Raw genomic sequence first — 18,714 nt, forward strand, 5'->3', positions numbered from 1 at the left:
CTTTTTTTCCTGCTTGACAATTAGGTATGACCTAATTTTATATGTATTTCTTATACATAAACAATATCAGCATTTTTTTTATTTTTTGAATTTATCGCAAATCCATTTCCATTTTGACCCTAGATATTTTCAATATACTGGTTTCTGATTTAGCCCCAATTATAAGAGGTTTTTTTTAAGGGGACGCAGTGGCTCAGTGGGTTAGGACTCTGAGCTTGTCGATCAGAAGGTCGGCAGTTTGGCGGGTCGAATCCCGAGTGCCACATAACAGAGTGAGCGCCTGTTACTCATCCCAGCTTCTGCCAACCTAGCAGTTCGAAAGCATGTAAAAATGCAAGTAGAAAAATAGGGACCACTATGGTGGGAAGGTAACAGCCTTCCGTGCGCCTTTGGCATCTAGTCATGCCGGCCACATGACCACGGAGATGTCCTTGGACAAGCGCTGGCTCTTCGGCTTTGAAATGGAAATGAGCACTGGCCCCTAGAGTTGGAAACAATTAGCATGCACGTGCGGGGGAACCTTTACCTTTACTATAAGAGTTTTTAGAATTCCCCCTTCAAAAGAGAGCTGTAATATTGGAAGGCTAGATAGTCAATTTTCTGGAAACTCTGAGAATAGGTTCTCTTCTATATTGTGTACTACAAAGGATTCAAAAGTGTAGAGTGCAGGCAAAAATATCTTTCTTCTGCCCTGTTGGCTATTATCAGCCAGGTTTTAGATTCCTTAGAACTCAAGTTGAAAATGTATTGAGATTATTGTTGGTTCCTGGTAACTGCCTGCACCAATCTTTGGGAATAGCCACAGAGAATCCATTTGGAAGCATCCAAGATGTTCAATTTGATATCTATTGAATAATATCAAAGAAACATCTCATTGAAAAAGATATTGCAAGTGCTAGAAAATCTGAATTGCAAAATTCTCAATAGCCATGACATAGCAGCAAAAATATGTTTAAGTGTTTAACCTCATTCCCTAGAGGAAGTTGCCTCAGGTTCTGTTGGCAGCAGACTTCAAAGGATGCCATTATTGTAAGATCCCATAAAGAATTTTACATTTTTCCCTCAGAGAATACTATCCCAATGTGCAAGAGCAACTAAAGATCCTTTTCTTAATTTCTTTCATCCTAAAATATATACTGTACACCCACAAACACAGAATCTTATGTGAGTGACTTCTTTGTGATCAAGAAAGTCTTGTGATCAGACATATGCTACAGTATTCATACACTCCACAGCCATATGGAATTGTGCCAAGAGGAAGAGACTCCCACATGGCAATGGGTGTGTTAAACAGGCTGGGTCCTCAGATGAGCATGATTTGATTTGGATGGAAGCAGAGAGACATCTGCTTCACAGATGCAAATTAAGAGAGGAAGTATCATTCAATTAAGAAAAGATAGGGAAAGAATGCAAAACATGGTTTCTACAATTCTTTGCAATCTCTTTACTGGCTATAGGAGGCATCTGTATTTCCTTGTGGGTAGTGAAGTGACATATTACATCTAAGTGTCTTCTCTGGTCCCCACTCTTCTTGTATATCTGTATGTGCATTGGGAAACACAGGCAATGTTACACATCAGTTTTTTTCAGCCTTGGCAAGTTTAAGATGGACTTCAGTTCCTAGAATTCCCCAGCCCAGAATGCTCCAACCCTGTTTGGTTTGGGGGCATCAGCAAAGAGTTACTGTCTTTGAGAGTATGTCCTGCAAAAACTCAGGAGTTTTCCCCTAGTGTTCCCTAAATAAAACAGTCATAATTTCCATCTCTAAAGCAGATTAGGAATTCTGTTCTCAATCACCTTTTGAGCAGAGCCTGATCTCTGAGTAAATAATCTACTGGTTTCTATTGGAGCATCATATTAAAATTTGATTTTAGTTTTCTGGAAACGCCAAGCTTTAATCTGGAGTTGAACAAGAATAATCTTAGTTTTCCACCTTCTTTCTACTCTGGAATTGCTTATCTCCCCTCAGAAAGCTGCCTTTTGTCTTTTAAAAGAACTAAACCTTATTTAGGTTATGGCATTCTTCTGACCATATTTGCTAAAGCCCATGCCTGAAAAAAAGTTGTATCTTCACAGTCACAAAATCCCATGAAACTTTGTGCAACAGGCAATAGTGGATGCATTCAGATTAAACCAAATCATGTTGTGCAATTATTCTAAGTCTTTTCCTCTGGCCTGATTTTTAATAGAAAGAAAAAAACAGAAAAAACATGAAGGTTATAATGAGGTCAGCTGATGGAACAATAAAGCAATGCTGGAGGCAACCAACAGGAATTTACAAATCATACTCAATTGGGACCAACAACTTTGTCACTAAGTGAAGTGGTCACTAAGTGAAACTGGGCTTGTGATCATACTTCAACTTTCTTTTCCTTTACAGGTCTGCAAAGGTCGTAAAAAGTTATTTTCTCATCACTGTTTTAACAGCAGTTAGTCAATAAATGAGGCAATTACTAAACAAGGACTGCCTGTATATCCCGCAGTCTGGGTGACTTCATATCCCTTTTGAGGATGCTGATAAAATAATTATTTACCTTTGTGGCATAAATTATAAAGGAAATATTTTTAAAAAAAAAAAACTAATTTCCATCTTTCATCAAATAATGTTGACTGCTATTTCTTTGCTTTGGAAACATCCAATTACAGTAGAAATTAGTATATTTTTTATTTATTCATTTGGTAAATGTATTTGGCCACCATCACACATATGTGACCCTGGGCAACAAAGTTTAAAAACAAGGCATTATAAATAATAAAAACATAACAATAAAAAGCATTAAGCCTTTAAAAGCAGTAAAATTATTAAAAGCAGAAAACATAAATGTTGGAAATCAAAATCCAAATTATTTTTTCCCAGAGGCTGAAGTCTATGTAACACATCATGCATCCCCAACCAGGTAGTACTATAAGTTACAAAACTGAGCATCAGAAAAATTCCAAATGTTTGGAGAGAAAGAAGTTTTTAATTATATGAGGACAAAATGTTGTTTTGTCACGACCCCATGGACAACATTCCTCCAGGCCTTCCTGTCCTCTACCATCTTCTGGAGTCCATTTAAGCTCACGCCTACTGCTTCAGTGACTCCATCCAGCCACCTCATTCTCTGTCGTCCCCTTCTTCTCTTGCCCTCAATCTTTCCCAGCATTAGGCTCTTCTCCAGTGAGTCTTTCCTTCTCATTAGGTGGCCCAAGTATTTGAGTTTTAGCTTCAGGATCTGGCCTTCTAAAGAGCAGTCAGGGTTGATCTCTAGGACTGACAGGTTTGATCGCCTTGCAGTCCAAGGGACTCGCAGGAGTCTTCTCCAGCACCATAGTTCAAAGGCTTCAATTCTTTGGTGCTCAGCCTTTCTTATGGTCCAACTTTCACAACCATACATTGCAACTAGGAAGACCATTACCTTGACTATACACACTTTTGTTGGCAGGATGATGTCTCTGCTTTTTAGTGTGCTGTCTAGATTTGCCATGGCTTTCCTCCCAAGGAGCAAGTGTATTTTAATTTCTTGGCTACAGTCCCCATCTGCAGTGATCTTGGAGCCCAGGAAAATAAAATCTGTCACTACTTCCACTTCTTCCCCATCTATTTGCCAGGAATTGAGAGGGCTGGATGCCATGATCTTGGTTTTCTTAATGTTAAGTTTCAAGAGGACAAAATACACTTCTGGCAAAACACAAATATTAGGTTGAAATGGGAATCTTGGCTATGTTTTCTACCTGAAATTATGTCAATATTGAACTTAGAGCAATGGGGGGGTGGGGGTGGAAATTAAGTAGCTAATGATACTCCATCAAAACCCAGTGTATGTTCCTTTTTAAACAAATACTTAAACTATTTCTTAAAGTACTTTGAAGACAGCAAGAATCAGACCAAATGAGGGTTTTCTGTTCTCCTCTCTTAGAACATTTTAAGGAACAGTATCTTCCAAGATCTTACTTATTTTACATACGATATAAATAAGTGGAAATACATTCAAGAGCCGCTCATTTACACCTCGTTTTCACCAGTTCCTCTTTGACATTTTACATTCATACGTACTGTTTCTCTCACGTCCTATACTTAGATACAATGCTTTTAGTGGCATATCAAAGGGGGTATTTAATATTCTACTTCTGCTATTTATGGGATAGGAGACATTTAGGAATCCGACGTTAAGGTAGGTTTATTCGTTTATTACTTTTATTATTAGTAGGTGAAGTGCACAAATATTTATACCCCTTAAAAGCTATTCATTCTAGTGTCATTTTGTTCCTAACGTTAATGAAGTCTTGAGTGGCAAAAGAAGCAAAAGGCTGCAATCAAGCCTTTTGACACACGAATGCAACCAAACCGCCCAACTCTAATCACCGACGCTTCCCGGATGTCTCAGATTTCAATCTCTCTCACACACATACACAGCTGCCACCAGGTTGCAAAAGCTTTCTCACTGCCTCGGAACCTTTCTCCACCAATTGTGGGCCGGGCTTGGCATGTCACACACCCCCACACACACCGCTTCCTGGCGCGCGGCTGCGGCGCGCTGCCGAGAAGGTGACCCGGGTGGAGGGAGGAGCTTGTTTGCCAACCATGCCCGGGTTGCACAAAACCGGGGGTCTCGTGGCGTCAGCAGCAGGCTCCTTCTGTCGGCTTTTTTTCTCGCAGGTAAGCACAGAAAACTGGAAATTTGCCGGAGGCCCCTCTCCCCCCCCCTCTCCTTTCCTACGCCCCGAAATTCAATGACTTTTCATTTTGTGTTGCTTTTCCATACAGAGGCCGAAATGCAATTTTTGAACATTTTCTTGAGATGTCTGTAGAGAAGGATATATGTAGGGCAAGTGAGTCTGCTGCAGACCTTCATATAGAAAAACAGTGAACGCCAAATGGGATTTATTTTTGACTCGTTAACATTTCAAAAAAAATAAAAATACTGTAGTACAGTGTTTACTTCAGTGTCCCTGGCATGGTATAATGTGCAGAATTTTTTTACTCTAGACTATCTCCTGTGTTTGAGCATGGAGTCTATCTCTCAGGCTCTAAAAGAATAGCTTTTATATAGGTCCATCCCAAAATGACACCCAAACAAGTGACATCCAAACACTGATTTCCTAGGAGTGCACCAGAGCAAACTTTCCTAGTTTACCAAACAGTTCTTAATGCCGTATTCAGAGTAGGCAAGTGATGAAATATATTTTACATTGTCTTAGTGCAAACACAACCTCTTATGTACTTCAGTGTAACATGACGCAAGTATGACAGGTCAGTTGCATAATGTCATTTTGGCCTCATTGTGGTTAGGAACAGACACGTATGATGGGGCCAAAGGCTAAACTGAGAAATGATACACCACAAAAGATAGTTCAAAAAATAAACAAGGGCACAGTTGAATGTGCCTTTCCCATACATGCCTTTTCAAACATGATTCTCACTGGCTTCAGTGTGGATTTTCTCACATAAGATGAGAAATAATAAATAAAGTCCTGACACAACGGGAGGTAGCGATTCCTAGAGGAATAAGTTGTGTTATGTAAAAAAACACTTTTATATAAAAACACTTGGAGTTTTTGGTTCTATCAAAACACTTTGCCAGGAATGGAAAACATGGGTCTCTGGTAGTTGCTGAACTTGAACTTTGATCAACTTTTGACCCTATAAGCCAAGGTGTCAAACTGCCGGCCCGCGGTCTGGTTACATCATATGGAGGCCGTGCCCACCCAGCTCCAACAATGCAAAAACAGTTGCGATGTCGCGACACATCATGTGATGCGGCGAGTTTGCCATAAGCCATAAACAAAGGGAAGGGAGAATGTTGAAAGTTAGTTGTACTTCAGCAGTATCTAGAAGGTCACAAAAATTCCATCTCTCCTTTAACAGAAGTTTTATTATTATTATATATGCCTGCAACCACTTCTCAATCCTAAAGGAAATCAACCCTGACTATCTTTTGGAAGAACAGATACTAAAACAGAAGCTCAATTATTTTGACCACCAACTGAGAAGAAAGGATTCATTGGAAAAGACTGATGTTGGGAAAAATTTAAGGCAAGAGGAGAAGTATTGTGTAGTGGGTTCTAGACCGCATGGAAGACGCCAGGCAGAGGAGTACAGCAAGCAGCTTTTTAATTGTGGGTGAAACTGTACTCAACCTTTGGGGTTACCTGAGTCCTTATATATACCTGGCCAGGTATCCACCTAGCCAATCCATTTGAACCTGGTATTCCCGCCAAGACATCGCCCAATCCGCATCAGTCCCGGTACAGCACCACCTGGTGGTATAAGTAGCGCTGTTGCTATGTTGTCACCCAAACCCCATACACAACAAGAAAGGAATGGCAGACGATGAGATAAGATAATTTTACTGACACAGTGGGAATGAGTTACGGCAGAATCAGGCAATGGAGGGTAGTGGGGTCTGTCTTGCTCTATGGTCCATGGGGTGGCAAAGAATCAGACATGACTTTAACAACTGAATAACAAGCAGCACTTCAGCCTTCATTTTGCTCTTTCCAAGTAGAAATCAAGCTGCTTAGCAAGTCAGAACAGGGAAGCCTCGGTCCATATTCCAGCAGTGTTACGACTTTATGAGATAATTAGATGTAGCAGCTAAGATGCTGGCCTAGTCCTCTCCAAGTGACTTGAGCCAATCGATTTTTCTCAGCCCAACCCACTCACAGGGTTGTTATAGGAAAAATCAGAGGAAATAATGTAAACCAGGGGTGTCAAACTCAATTTCATTGAGGGCCGCATCAGCATTGTGGTTGCCCTCAGGGGGCCGGGTGGGTATGGCCTGGGTGGGCGTGGCCTACTGGGTGGGCGTGACTAGAGTGCGTATGGCCTGCTGGGTGGGCGTGGCCAGCTCTACACCGTTCGCATCAAGGGTGCCTATGGGGGCCTGGGCAGGAGTGGGACAGATCTGAGGGTCTCTGGCAGAAGGAGGGTCTCTGGGCCAGGGCCAAGGCAGTGGGGGCCGTTCCCTCACTGTTTCCAGGATGGCTTCGCGGGCCACATGAAACCACTTCGCGGGCCGGATTTGGCCCCCGGGCCTTGTGTTTGACATGTCTGATGTAAACTGTCTTGAGTTACACAAAATAAAGCAGAGTATAAATCAGGGAATAAAATCATGAGGATATCAAATCGTGGGCCACATAAATCAAAACTCAAAATATATCTATTATGGTAGTCTTCAACTTATTCATTAGTGACCATTTGAAATTACAATGGCGCTGAAAAAAGTAACTTATGACCATTTTTTACATGGCTATTGCTGCATCCCCGTGGTCACATGATCAAAATTCAACCCCTTGGCAACTGACACGTATTTTTGATAGTTGCAGTGTCCTGGGGTCATGCGATCACCTTTTGTGACCTCCTGACAAAGTTAGTGGGGAAACCAGGCTCAGTTAACAACCCTGTAAGTAACCTAACTGCAGTGAATCACTTAATCACAACTGGCAAGAAAGGTCATAAAAAGGGGCAAAATGCACTTAACTGTCTTGTTTAACAAAGGAAATCGGTTATGATCATAAGTCAAGAACTTCCCATATTTAGTTAAGACAAATGCAGCAATCAGATGTTGAGTGCACCAGAAGATGACTTTGGAAGTGAACATTCAAGGTAGAAAATGGGTAGGTGAATATATTTGTACCTTAGTTCTGCTATATTCAATTTCTGCATCTCCTCATAGCAGAAAGGAGTGGAAGAGGAAAAAAATGTGTACTTCTCCCTATTTTCAACTGCATGCCTTGAACTTTTTAACTTAATAAAGGATGGCATTAGTTAATTGGACATCTCATTTTTTTTATACGGCCAATGCTTTCTTGCTTGCCTGATTGCAGGTAAGAAGCTGCTCAGCTCTTTCAGCTTCATCAGTCAAACCAGTGGTTGCAGCCAAGGAACCTTTTCCAGTGGACTTAATAGCAGAGAAACGCTATGCCTGGTGTGCTTGTGGACATAGCCAAAAGCAGGTAGACTTGCAGCATTACTCCAGGTTTCTTTTATCTTCATTTTGGTTCGAACTTGGAATCCACTGTCTTAACAAATCTGGGCAGAGGGTCAATCCACTATTGCAATAGTTATATTGGCTGAGTTTGAAGAAGCCACTTCTCCTTTTGCTAATACAAAGTTTTAAAAACACATAAAAGCTTTAAAAAAAAAAGATTCCAAAACAAACTTGCCTCTTCAGACTTCCCAGGTTAAGGTGTTGTTGTTTTTTTAATCTGAGAAAAAAAATGCAACTATAAAATATAAAATTCATAGACAGGCAATGCTTTCTTTTGTTAGGCTTGTTTACAGTCTTGGCTTTGTGTGTATCTTAACAGCCCTTCTGTGATGGAACCCATAACAAAAGTTCCCCAGAAATCTCTCCCCTGAGATTCACAGCTGAAAAATCGAAAAAGGCCTGGTTATGTGGGTGCAAATATACCAAGAATCCTCCCTACTGTGATGGCACCCATAAAGAAGATTTTGTGCAAAAGACTGACCTTCATACTCAGCCACAGACCTAATGGGTGTCCATTGTGGAAATGGAAGAAGAGACAGAACTCATCAGGAAATCAGACTTGGGGTTAATGCTTCGAGACATCCTACTGTGGAAACTTTATTAAAGTGAAGGGGAGCTGGAGGACCCTTACATGTTTTTATTCATGCTGGTAAAGCCTGGAAAAGGAAATTTATTTTTTATTTTAATTCCATTTATATCCCGCCCTTCTCCGAAGACTCAGGGCGGCTTTACAAACTTAGCAGTAGCCTTCATTCTATGTATATGCCTGCTTATTAGGGCTTTCACACACACCCCAAGCGGCATTATTACAAAGTCAGCTTAATTGCCCCCAACAATCTGGGTCCTCATTTTACCTACCTCGGAAGGATGGAAGGCTGAGTCAACCTTGAGCCTGGTGGGATGCGAACCTGCACTAATTGCAGGCAGCTGCTGTTACTTAAGGAGGCATTAGCCCACTGCTCCACCAAGGCTCTGAGCATTATATCCCTCTTGCCTTGGTGAATCTTCCCAGAGAGCGGGAGTTCTGTTTCACTTGCTTTAAAATTAGCTGTACTACAAGTCTTCTATTTGACAATTTGCTGCTAATAAGATCAGTGCTCAAAAATTGGTTCATTAGCCCTGAAATGTTTTACTTTAGTACCTAGGGGGCAACCTGCAGCCCCAAGCAGTCTTCTCTTTGCACCCCCAGCTCCCACTGACCCTGACTAGTGAAACTGATAGTAGTTACTTGCCCATTGCCACTTTGAGATGGCAAACAGAAAACAATTCGTAGTTAGTATATGGAATGCCAGTTAAAAAGCAGGTAAGTCAGCAACTTACAGCTGAACTATATTTTATGGAAGATCTGTCCTGAGATAAGATAACCTTTATTGTCACTTTTTTCTGTGAACACACTGGCAGACATAATTGTCAAGTGCTATTAAAATGTTGCCCATATTATATTGATAAATATGTACTAACAGGCAGAATAATGGAAGCTTAATGCATATGGCTTTGGGTAGTTTGTAATAAACAGTTCAGTTTTAACTTTGGTTTTGACATATAATGCAAACACGCACCATTATGTTTCATCGAGGAGATACAAATTTTCTCTTTTAATTTTTCTCCCTAGTTCTGCATTCTACATATTTCTAGGGAACCCTGAGCAAAGATTCCCTTATCTTCCAGGATATCGTCACTTGGACTGCCTCAGAATAGGAAGTTGCCACTTTTTGGCACAAGTGATAGTTTTTCTCCTGTGCTGAAGCAATTACGCCATCTGAGTGGGAGTCAGAGTCAGCTTGGTGGCGTCACCTCTGCTGCAACTAAACCCAACCTTGTCAGCAATTCCTGTCTTGGGCAATCACCTGCTTCTATCCAGGCAATTCAGGTATAAAACCTCCTTTCAAGAGATCAGAGGTTAGATTGCATCACTGTCTATGTAGCTGCTAGGACTCCTATATAGCCAGCCTAGACTAATAGTTGCAGTTTTTCAGTTACTTAACAGCATTAGGCTAAATGCTGCTGCTATTCACAAAAGCCTCTACCCAAAAATTTTGAGTAAAAGAAAGGCTGACTCACAAGAAGCACTTTTTGATCAATTTGCTCATTTTAGTAACTTCTTGTGAGCTACTAAAGAAAAATTCATTGCCCACCTCGTTTTTTTATTCCATTTTTCAATAGATTTTAGAGTAGTTTGAATTAATCTGAAAGGAAAGTAGTTACTCCAAGGAAAGAAACAAAAGATTGATCCCATGCCATCTAGAAGAGAGACTTAACCAAAAAAAGGGGGGAAAAGTGTAGGAACTTATTCTGTGAATGCCACTGAAGGAAAAGAAAGTTGTGTTTAGCTAGATAGCTCTATTTTCCATATATTTCAAGAAATTATTTAGTGAATAAATATGCCACTTTGGGAAAACCTGAAGCATAAAAAAATCCCATCTTCTTCTGTTTCAAACATAATTTAAAATTCCATTATAATATTTGTGGTTTTCAACGATGGTCGGGGATCTTCATTGTAACAAAGAGTCATCCTTACAACAGCATAATTAAATATCCAATAATTTATATAAGATCAAAACATACAATAAAATAGCAGAATCATTTAAATAATGTGCACCTTTGAGAGGGTTTTTTTTTTTGGCAAGGTAAAGGTGCCAGTCGTTTCCGACTCTAGGGGCTGGTGCTCATCTCCTTTTCAAAGCCCAAGAGCCAGCGCTTGTCCAAGGACGTCTCCATGGTCATGTGGCCGGCATGACTGGATGCCAAAGGCGCACGGAACGCTGTTACCTTCCCACTGTGGTGGTCCCTATTTTTCTACTTGCATTTTTACGTGCTTTCGAACTGCTAGGTTGGCAGAAGCTGGGATGAGTAACAGGCGCTTACTCTGTTACGCGGCACTCGGGATTCGGCCCACCAAACTGCCGACCTTCTGATCGACAAGCTCAGCGTCCTAACCCACTGAGCCACCGCGTCCCTATTTTTGCAAGGTAAATAGGCATAAATAATGTCATGTCCATGAATAAAACATCCAAGAAGGGATACAGATGTGAGCAAAAAATAAGAGTTTGCTTTATGAGATCAGGAAGGTGGACTCTTTAGTATTCCCAAAACCATCATCACGTGCAGTGAATTGCTTGGTGTGGCTGGGCTGCAGTTCGAGTGCTGTACAGCTTCTCTGCTCTCTGTTCAAAGGCTGAGACCATTCGTTTGACTACCTCATTAAAGAAAAGATTAGCCAATTGCGAATGGAAGGTGGATTTGAATTCAAAGGAGACCTGGAAATGAGGTGAAATAAAATCAGTTTGCATAAGTAGACACACACACATAAGTAGACACCTAGACACACACACACACACACGTATATGTATATATAAAAGATTTTTCATGTTTGACCTATCTACGCCTGCTTAAATAAATGTACAATTGTACCAGGACATCAGTACCACAAAAACTAAACATGAAGCGAACTGATCATTTGGTGACAAATTTACAGTGCTGAAATAATTAGTATACATGAACCTTTGTACTTGTGATAAAACTGGACTTTGCCAACTTACAAATTCTTGCCCCATATTCTGTTGGTTTTGGAGTCACTCCCCTTTATCAGGAACTAGTATATGAAAGGCACTTACATAAAACTTGAGCACGCAAGAATCCAGGTGTCCTGTGTGCCCTGGCTTAAATTGCCACAGTGTCTCCAGATGCCGAAATAACTGCCCATCTTTACTCACAGCCTGAAAGATAAGACAAATCAGCAAAATCAATGCCTGCTTGTTTAAACTCATTTAAAAAGGGAAAAAAACAGCTTGCACTTGACAGCTCTTTTGCTGTAGGATTAATCTGGTGGTCGTTGAACTCAGGCAGAATGGCTAGTAAAGCTAGCATCTAAAGAACTATTTTTCCCCCATTATTTTCAATCATAGTAACAAAAGAGGATTTGCTTTAGAAATTATTTAAAGCAACAGAAATTCAAGAAAGTTCTCACAGGTGCAATTATTTAATGATTAGGGAACCAAAAGATGAGCATAAATGTCCTGAATTGTTTTCCTGCAACCTGCAGCTATCTTGGCTATAAAATTCCAAAGGAAGGTTTCAGGAAGAAATGCCCCTAATGGGGAATATCTTAAAGGACTCCTGTATTTGAGAAACTTGGAGAAATTCCTCTTCCCATGAAAAAAGTCAGAGAAACTCTCCACCTGATCTGTGTCCAGAAACTTGATGGATAATTTAGAGCATTTTTCAGATAAGCAGCCTTCAACACCCAGAATTCCAAGCAACTATGGTCATTGTTGGGATTTTGGGAGTTCAATTCCACTCAGTTGAGGATGCCATGGCTGGGGAAGGCACACAAGATAACTGCACAACAAAAACGTTTCCTGCAATATATATGGGAAGGGTAGAGGGAAACTGGAATCACTTGACAACTGAATACTCTTGACATAGGACCCAACTATGGCACTTATCAATTGCACAAAACAAAATAGATGAATTTTTGAACATGTATGGTACTGTGACTTAATAGAATTTCACATATACATTTTATTTTATTTTATTATTTTTTATTTAATAGATTTATATGGTTTCTGACCTCTCAAACAAAACTCTGGGTAGCAAACAACATTTAAAAATTACAGACCAAGCAATAAGAAAAGCAAGAAGGGACATACCATGGCAACCAAGGAAAGTAGTAACCAACCCATCTGACCTCAACTAATCAATACCCATTGCCTGAAAGAATAGCCATGACCTAAAGGCATTCTGAAAGGCCCACAGAATGGGGGCTAGCTTAATGTCAGGTGATACACATTTCTTGATAGGGATTAGTATCATGTCACCTCTAGGGGAAAAACAATACTGGAATTTGTATTTTCAGATTAAAGGGTTTGGGTAACAAAAATACATTTTTTAAAAAAGGATGAATGTGGAGACCAGCATTCTCTAACTTGGTATGCTCCACATACATTATTAGATTATGGCCTTCAGCATCAGCATATCCTGAAGGCAACAGGTTGTGGTCAACTATAGCAAATCTTCAAGTGGGGAAATATTAAAAACCTCAGTATTAATGTGTTAAAAAAGGGAATCCAATTTTGGCTTTGATGACTTAGCTGAAGTTTGTCACACATCAACTGGTAAGCTGTTGCATACCAATGTTCTTTCTGAAAGGACAATGACATAATATAGTTTTTCCCAGGCTGCTGTTGCTTTGTGTGTGAAGAGAGCAATGCCCAAGAAAGGGGAAATGAATCAATCATAAGCAGCAGCTACAATAGTTGAAACCAGATTCAGGTTGGGTTAACAATATTATCCCTCAGGGACAATCAGGAGAGTGGTCAAAAAAGTCAAGATGACAGCCACACAATTGAAACACACAACTGGTTGATCCACAAAATGGCTGACCACATTTCAGTCTGATAAGATAATCTGAATCCAAATAACTCTGTTAGTTTCTGATTCAAAGTGTCATTACAGCCCAGAAGATTGGGTTAACTGAATGAACCATGGATAAATAATTTGGGGGTTAGAGCATCTTGTGAATGCAGCCACTTTCTGAAAAAAACAAGCCACTCAATTTGTAACCAGAACTTTAAACCATCCGAATATCATGCATTACCCGGATTTGACAGTGAGGCACTGAGGAGATCTCCGAGACATAGCGCTCAACCACAGGAGGAAATCCCACTTCCAGTTCAGCCTTGGAGACTTCGTTGTGAAGGGAAATTATGCGGGAGCAGTTACACCAGGGAACAAAGAGCTGGTAGCTGCCAACATCAGCTACAATGTCATACATTTGGTCAACAGAGTACCTGCATGAGCAGAAGTAATGGAAATGGTGAGCAAAAACCAGGGCATTAATCGGCATTAAAGACAAAGACAGGAAAGCTTAAACTCTTGGATCAAGTGAAATCATCCTCCAAACCTTTATTAGCACTAAACCATGGATAACTGTGAACCGTATCTGAAATATTACCCAGTTTTGATCATTGCTTCTCAAATAGTTAGGAAAAGATCAAGAGTTTCTGTGAAAACAAGCATTTCAGGTTGAGGGAAAGGTCCTTTTATTTGGCAGGGAAAATAAATGGATGAAAATAAGGTCTTTCACACCAAATTTTGGCAGGACAATCTCCGGACATGAGAAATGTGCATATGGCTACATCTGCTTAACAAGTTATGAAAATCTAGCCATCAGTTCTTTTACTTGATTCTTCATAGTTCTTAGATTTTTAATATATGCCAAGTAATCAATAAAAGGATGCCTCTGAAGACGTAGAGTATTTTCACTGTGGATACAAACCTATATCTGGAATGACCTAAATATATGGTTACATATTACCTAATGTTCCAAAGTAGAGCCAAATTCTAAACTCCTTACATGGAAAGGAGATACTACTAGCAGACAACTGGATAATTATGTTTCATTAAGTGAGATCTCAATACTGCTATCCCACCAAGTGAGACCTCAACCAGGGACTAGCTTAGAATCATAGTTAGAACTGAGCTACTCACGGGAGTTGACGGATTTCAGTATATTCCACGCGTTTAGCACCAAGTAGAGGAGCTGCAAGATTGAGGAAGGACCGGGCCTGCTTTCTCATAACTGATCTGGAGTCCAGGAAAGAACATGAATTCATAATTAGAGAACCAAGGAACCTCCTAGAGCTTAAACATTTCCGGTGAAGCATACTGGGCATAGTAGCGGGGATGATCCTGTAGAAAAGAGAAAAGGAGACATCAAAGATGGCAAAGCTGAGAACAGGGAATGGTGAGCTTCCTTATTTCTCATCTGAAGGCAGATAATGCTGTTGATAAGAGCTTCCCTTAGGACTAAGATAGTTGGCAGGCAATCCTCAACCTTCTCCAAGTCTTAAGCTCATAAGATTCCAAAATTCCCAGATAATGAACAGCTACAATTACAAGTAACAACTACTAGCCAATCTTAAATAATTCCTGGGAAAGGAAAGGGAGGGGAAGGGAAGGGAGGGGAAGAAATGGAAGGGAAGGGAAGGAAAGAGGAAAGGGAAGAAGAAAGGGAAAGAAAGGAAGAGGAAAGGAAAGGAAAGGAGGAAGGGAAATATAGAATCTGGGAGAAAAATCTTTGAAGAAAGCATGAAAATCCACTCCTATAACACCTCTAGGAGAATTATACGGGCATATTTGTATTGTTTAGTTCTCAGACTTGACTGTAACTATTTCTTTTTTATTTGAAACATTTAAAGGGCATCGGTACTTCTCTAAATAATTGGAGAATTCAGAAAAATCAATTTTAATCATTGATGCATTCTTTTCTCCATTTCCAATGGTGCATTTGTATATTTAAGACTTGTTTAGCATATTTGGTTTTATTTTGCTTTCACTCTGTACTTGTTTTTATTTCTTTTAAGGTTTTATTTATATTCTGCTACAAGTAAAATTAGCTTTATTATGGGAATTACTCAAAGATTTAATTAAACAAATCAAGTTATCTAAATTCGAGAATCGGTAAATAATTCCCACTGAACTTAGTGCAGCTTAATAGAGATTAGGTTTAATTGATCATTGTCTCACTGTGAAGAATGAGGGGTTCAAAATGCTTATTTTTATTAAATTACATCAATTCCAAGTATTAAATATAATTTATTAAATTATATTAAATATTTAACAAACTGGCTATTAAATCCATTATACTGAATGAATGATTCTACTGATTATCATACTAAGCAGATGTATTCCTAAGCCTCAGAAGTTAATTAAGTGAAACTCACAATGGATTCATTGATTTACATTATTGGAATTATATACTGTGTTCAGTGATTACGGGATTTTAGCCTAACATATTTAGCAATCCCCGAGTTCAAGAATCCTGTGTGTGTACGAACATATTAGTTTAAGTATATGCTATGATTATTGTTCAATGTTCACTGAAGTGATACCTAAGAATCTTTTAGAATTGTTACTCTGAAGAAATAAACCCACGGGATTCCGTGGTACTATGCCCAGATGCTTATCTGCTTTAAGTTTTTAAGTCTTAAACATCATTGCAAACAGAAATGTTACGGTGGCCATCAGAATAAAATGGATTTCCATGTCTTCCTAATACTTTAGCAAGCGTTAATGCTTCAATAAAAGAGAGGTGCAGCTTTCACATAAACACGCTCTGGCTAAATGAATCACTTTTCTATGGCATTCCCACCAACAAAATATCTAGCCCAGTTTAATATATCATGCGAATCCAGCCAGCCTCCCGCCAGGGGACCCGCCTGCTTTCCTGCTCCTGGCAGCGCGCTTCGCCCAGATTCAATTTGGGGAAAAAGGAAAGCGGCATCAAGAGAAGACAAGACAGGATCTCCCGATCATCCGAGCCTCCCCCCCCAAAAAAAAACCACCATTTCTTCCTCTAGCGCGGACTTACCGAACTCCAGTTGGAAAGCGCGGACTCAAACTGCTATCGAAAAATCCCCGAAAGGCATCCAAACTCTTGCTGAGGTGCCTGGCTCCAGCCATCGCTCAAATATGCCGCCTGAGAGCTAGTGATTCGGAATGAACCTGCGAAAAACCAGAAGTAACTCCGCCCTCCAGCTGACTCTGCTCCTCCCCTTCACACCCTTCCAGGCGCGCCCGATCCGCCCACCGCGACCACGCTGGCTTTTTTTTTTTTTTTTTTGAGAATAAGCTCCATTATTCTTTACAAAGGTAGGAAGAAGTCCAGTTTCCCCATTTCGGATTTTAAAAGACCTTTTAACATCCATGGGTGAGCTAGGATCGTATATGCGTTCTCGGATGAAATCTGGTTGGCAAGTGTGTGGCCAAGGGTAACTTTATCCGCACCGAGCAGTTTTCGTTTGAGTGTTTTAACTTGATTTTACTGAAGTAGCAAGTTGGCTAGATTCAGACAAGCACTAAACCATAACTCCGGACTGCGCTCGTTTCGCCGGGACCTGAAAACCTGGCTTTTCGATCTATCTGGCCTGGACTGAGGGGGTTTTTAGTTTTAAGTTTTAACATTGTTTTATTGTTGGGCTATTATTAATTTAATTCTTTTTAATTCTATTTTTATCTTAATTTATATTGTCTTCTAAATATTGCCCTGTAAACCGCCCTGAGTCCTTCGGGAATAGGGCGGTATAGAAAACTAATTAAATAAATAAATAACAAAATGATCGAAGCTGAAATTCCACCTCCTAACAGCGTATTGTGCAAAGGCTGCGTTGTGATGATCGAATCGATATGGCTAGTTGGGGAGTGGGGGGTTGGTGCTTTCTGAACTTGCTTGTTTTTTGCAGACGTTTTATTACCCAAATTAAGTAATATCATCAGTGCTAATAAGGAGTGCAGTTTGCCGTCAGTTTATATTCTGGTGGCTTGCCTTTCAGTGTTGGTGGGGGTGGTCTTAAGAGACTCTTTGGCTGGGCTGTTTGCTGTTGGCTTCATTGGCAGTTTCTTGATTGGGGTCTTGTTTACTTGATTGCTGGTCTGATTAGAGTTGGAGTTAATCTATACTGATCTGGGTGCTGATTGGAGAGGTGCTTGGGTCTTTTTGTTCCTTTTTGGGCTGGGTGATAATCTATAGATGTTGTTAATGTCTATGTCTACATGTCTATGGATTTGTCAGCGTGCCAGGCTTCTAGAAATTCTTGGGCATTTTTGGACTTGGCTTGGTATAATAATAGTAGCAGTAGTAGTAGTAGTAGTAGTAATAATAATAATAATAATAATAATAATAATAATAATAATAATAATAATAATAATAATAATAATAATAACAACCCAGGGTCAACAAGGACTGCGTCAGATGCTATGGCTCCTGGACATCTGTTAAAAAATGGGCCACAGGGCTCAGTTGTTACTGCTGGGGAACCAGAGCGTATAACTGTAAAGCGACTGGAACAAAAGCGCAAAACCTGGACAATCGAAGAAAATTGAGAAATCATCCAATGCTACTACCAGGCAGAACCAACAACCAGGGGATTTCAAAAAAGAATGATGCAACTGTGGAAGGAAAAACATCCATAAAGTGATGTAACTGAACAACAATTAATGGATCAAAGACGTTACATCATCCGTAATAAACTTTTTACAGATGTGGAAATTCAACATCTAGAAACATTGGCTAAAAAGAAAACAACAAGTAATGATGATGAACAGGCTGAAGAAATTATTCCAACACCTGAACAAACTGACCAACAAACTTACCAACCAGCGGAAGAACCCGCCACACAGGATGAAGATTCCCCTGTGCAACAACTTGAAAGTGTAGAGCTAAGTGATCTAGCGAAAATGCTGAAAGAAAAGATTGAAAACCACATCAAAGAAAACAGAAAGAAAAAGACTGCCTGCCATCTGTGAAGTGCATAGCAAACGAGTGAAAGATCTACTAAATGCTGTGAACAACATTTTAACTTCCATCCCATCCAGCACACTGTATGAAACAAACCAACTAATGTACAGTAGAGCCGCCATTATAACTGCAGAATTGGGTTATAAAATGCCAAAAAAGAAACCCACTGGAATACCAAAGTGGAAAAATCGACTTGAAAATAAAACAAAAAAAATTACAAGGAGATGTCAGCAAATTGAAATACGTGAAAGCAGGAAAACTAAAGAACAAAAAGCTGAAAAATAGTTTATACAAAAGATATAATTTGGAGGAAAAAACAATAATGGAAATCATGGAAAAACTAAAACAGCACGTGATAGCAACAGCAAAGAAAATTGAAAGATACGAAGGATGAATAAAACAATATCATGTAACTGTCCAGTTCAGAAGAAACCAGCACCTCAT

General features: G+C 39.8%; 2 protein-coding genes across 3 annotated transcripts in view; one reads left to right on the forward strand and one right to left on the reverse strand.

Annotated features, from left to right (window-relative positions):
* Positions 1-4,533: 4,533 nt before the first annotated feature.
* Positions 4,534-18,714, forward strand: part of CISD3 (CDGSH iron sulfur domain 3) — a 293,184-nt gene continuing 279,003 nt past the window's right edge. The window contains exons 1-4 of the mRNA XM_083376297.1: positions 4,534-4,639; positions 7,810-7,938; positions 8,293-8,622; positions 9,642-10,600. Of these exons, the coding sequence (XP_083232423.1) occupies positions 4,565-4,639; positions 7,810-7,938; positions 8,293-8,478 (390 nt within the window). The 5' untranslated portion in view covers positions 4,534-4,564 and the 3' untranslated portion in view covers positions 8,479-8,622; positions 9,642-10,600. The remainder of the gene's footprint in view (positions 4,640-7,809; positions 7,939-8,292; positions 8,623-9,641; positions 10,601-18,714) is intronic.
* LOC310648456 (coenzyme Q-binding protein COQ10 homolog B, mitochondrial-like) lies at positions 10,502-17,504 on the reverse strand. Of its 2 annotated transcripts, none has more exons than XM_083376294.1 (5): positions 16,345-17,504; positions 14,463-14,558; positions 13,570-13,762; positions 11,588-11,689; positions 10,502-11,230 (listed from the first exon to the last, which is right to left on the reverse strand). In XM_083376294.1, exons 1-5 carry the CDS (start codon positions 16,434-16,436, stop codon positions 11,072-11,074), a joined length of 642 nt encoding a protein of 213 aa, XP_083232420.1. In that variant the 5' UTR covers positions 16,437-17,504; the 3' UTR covers positions 10,502-11,071. The 2 variants fall into 2 exon arrangements, with proteins under 2 accessions (XP_083232420.1, XP_083232419.1); XM_083376293.1 differs by having other exon boundaries at positions 14,463-14,663.

Source organism: Vipera ursinii (assembly GCF_947247035.1).
Source record: "Vipera ursinii genome assembly, chromosome: Z".
In the NCBI taxonomy this organism is placed as follows: domain Eukaryota; kingdom Metazoa; phylum Chordata; class Lepidosauria; order Squamata; family Viperidae; genus Vipera; species Vipera ursinii.

Excerpts from the sequence above, each read along its gene's own strand:
- LOC310648456 (XM_083376293.1), bottom strand. The coding sequence starts at position 16,436 with ATGGCTGGAGCCAGGCACCTCAGCAAGAGTTTGGATGCCTTTCGGGGA. Across the intron at positions 14,664-16,344 it reads CGCTTTCCAACTGGAGTTCG|GATCATCCCCGCTACTATGC; the intron begins GTAAGTCCGCGC and ends TCTTTTCTACAG. Across the intron at positions 11,690-13,569 it reads TGCCTCACTGTCAAATCCGG|GCTGTGAGTAAAGATGGGCA; the intron begins GTAATGCATGAT and ends CTTATCTTTCAG.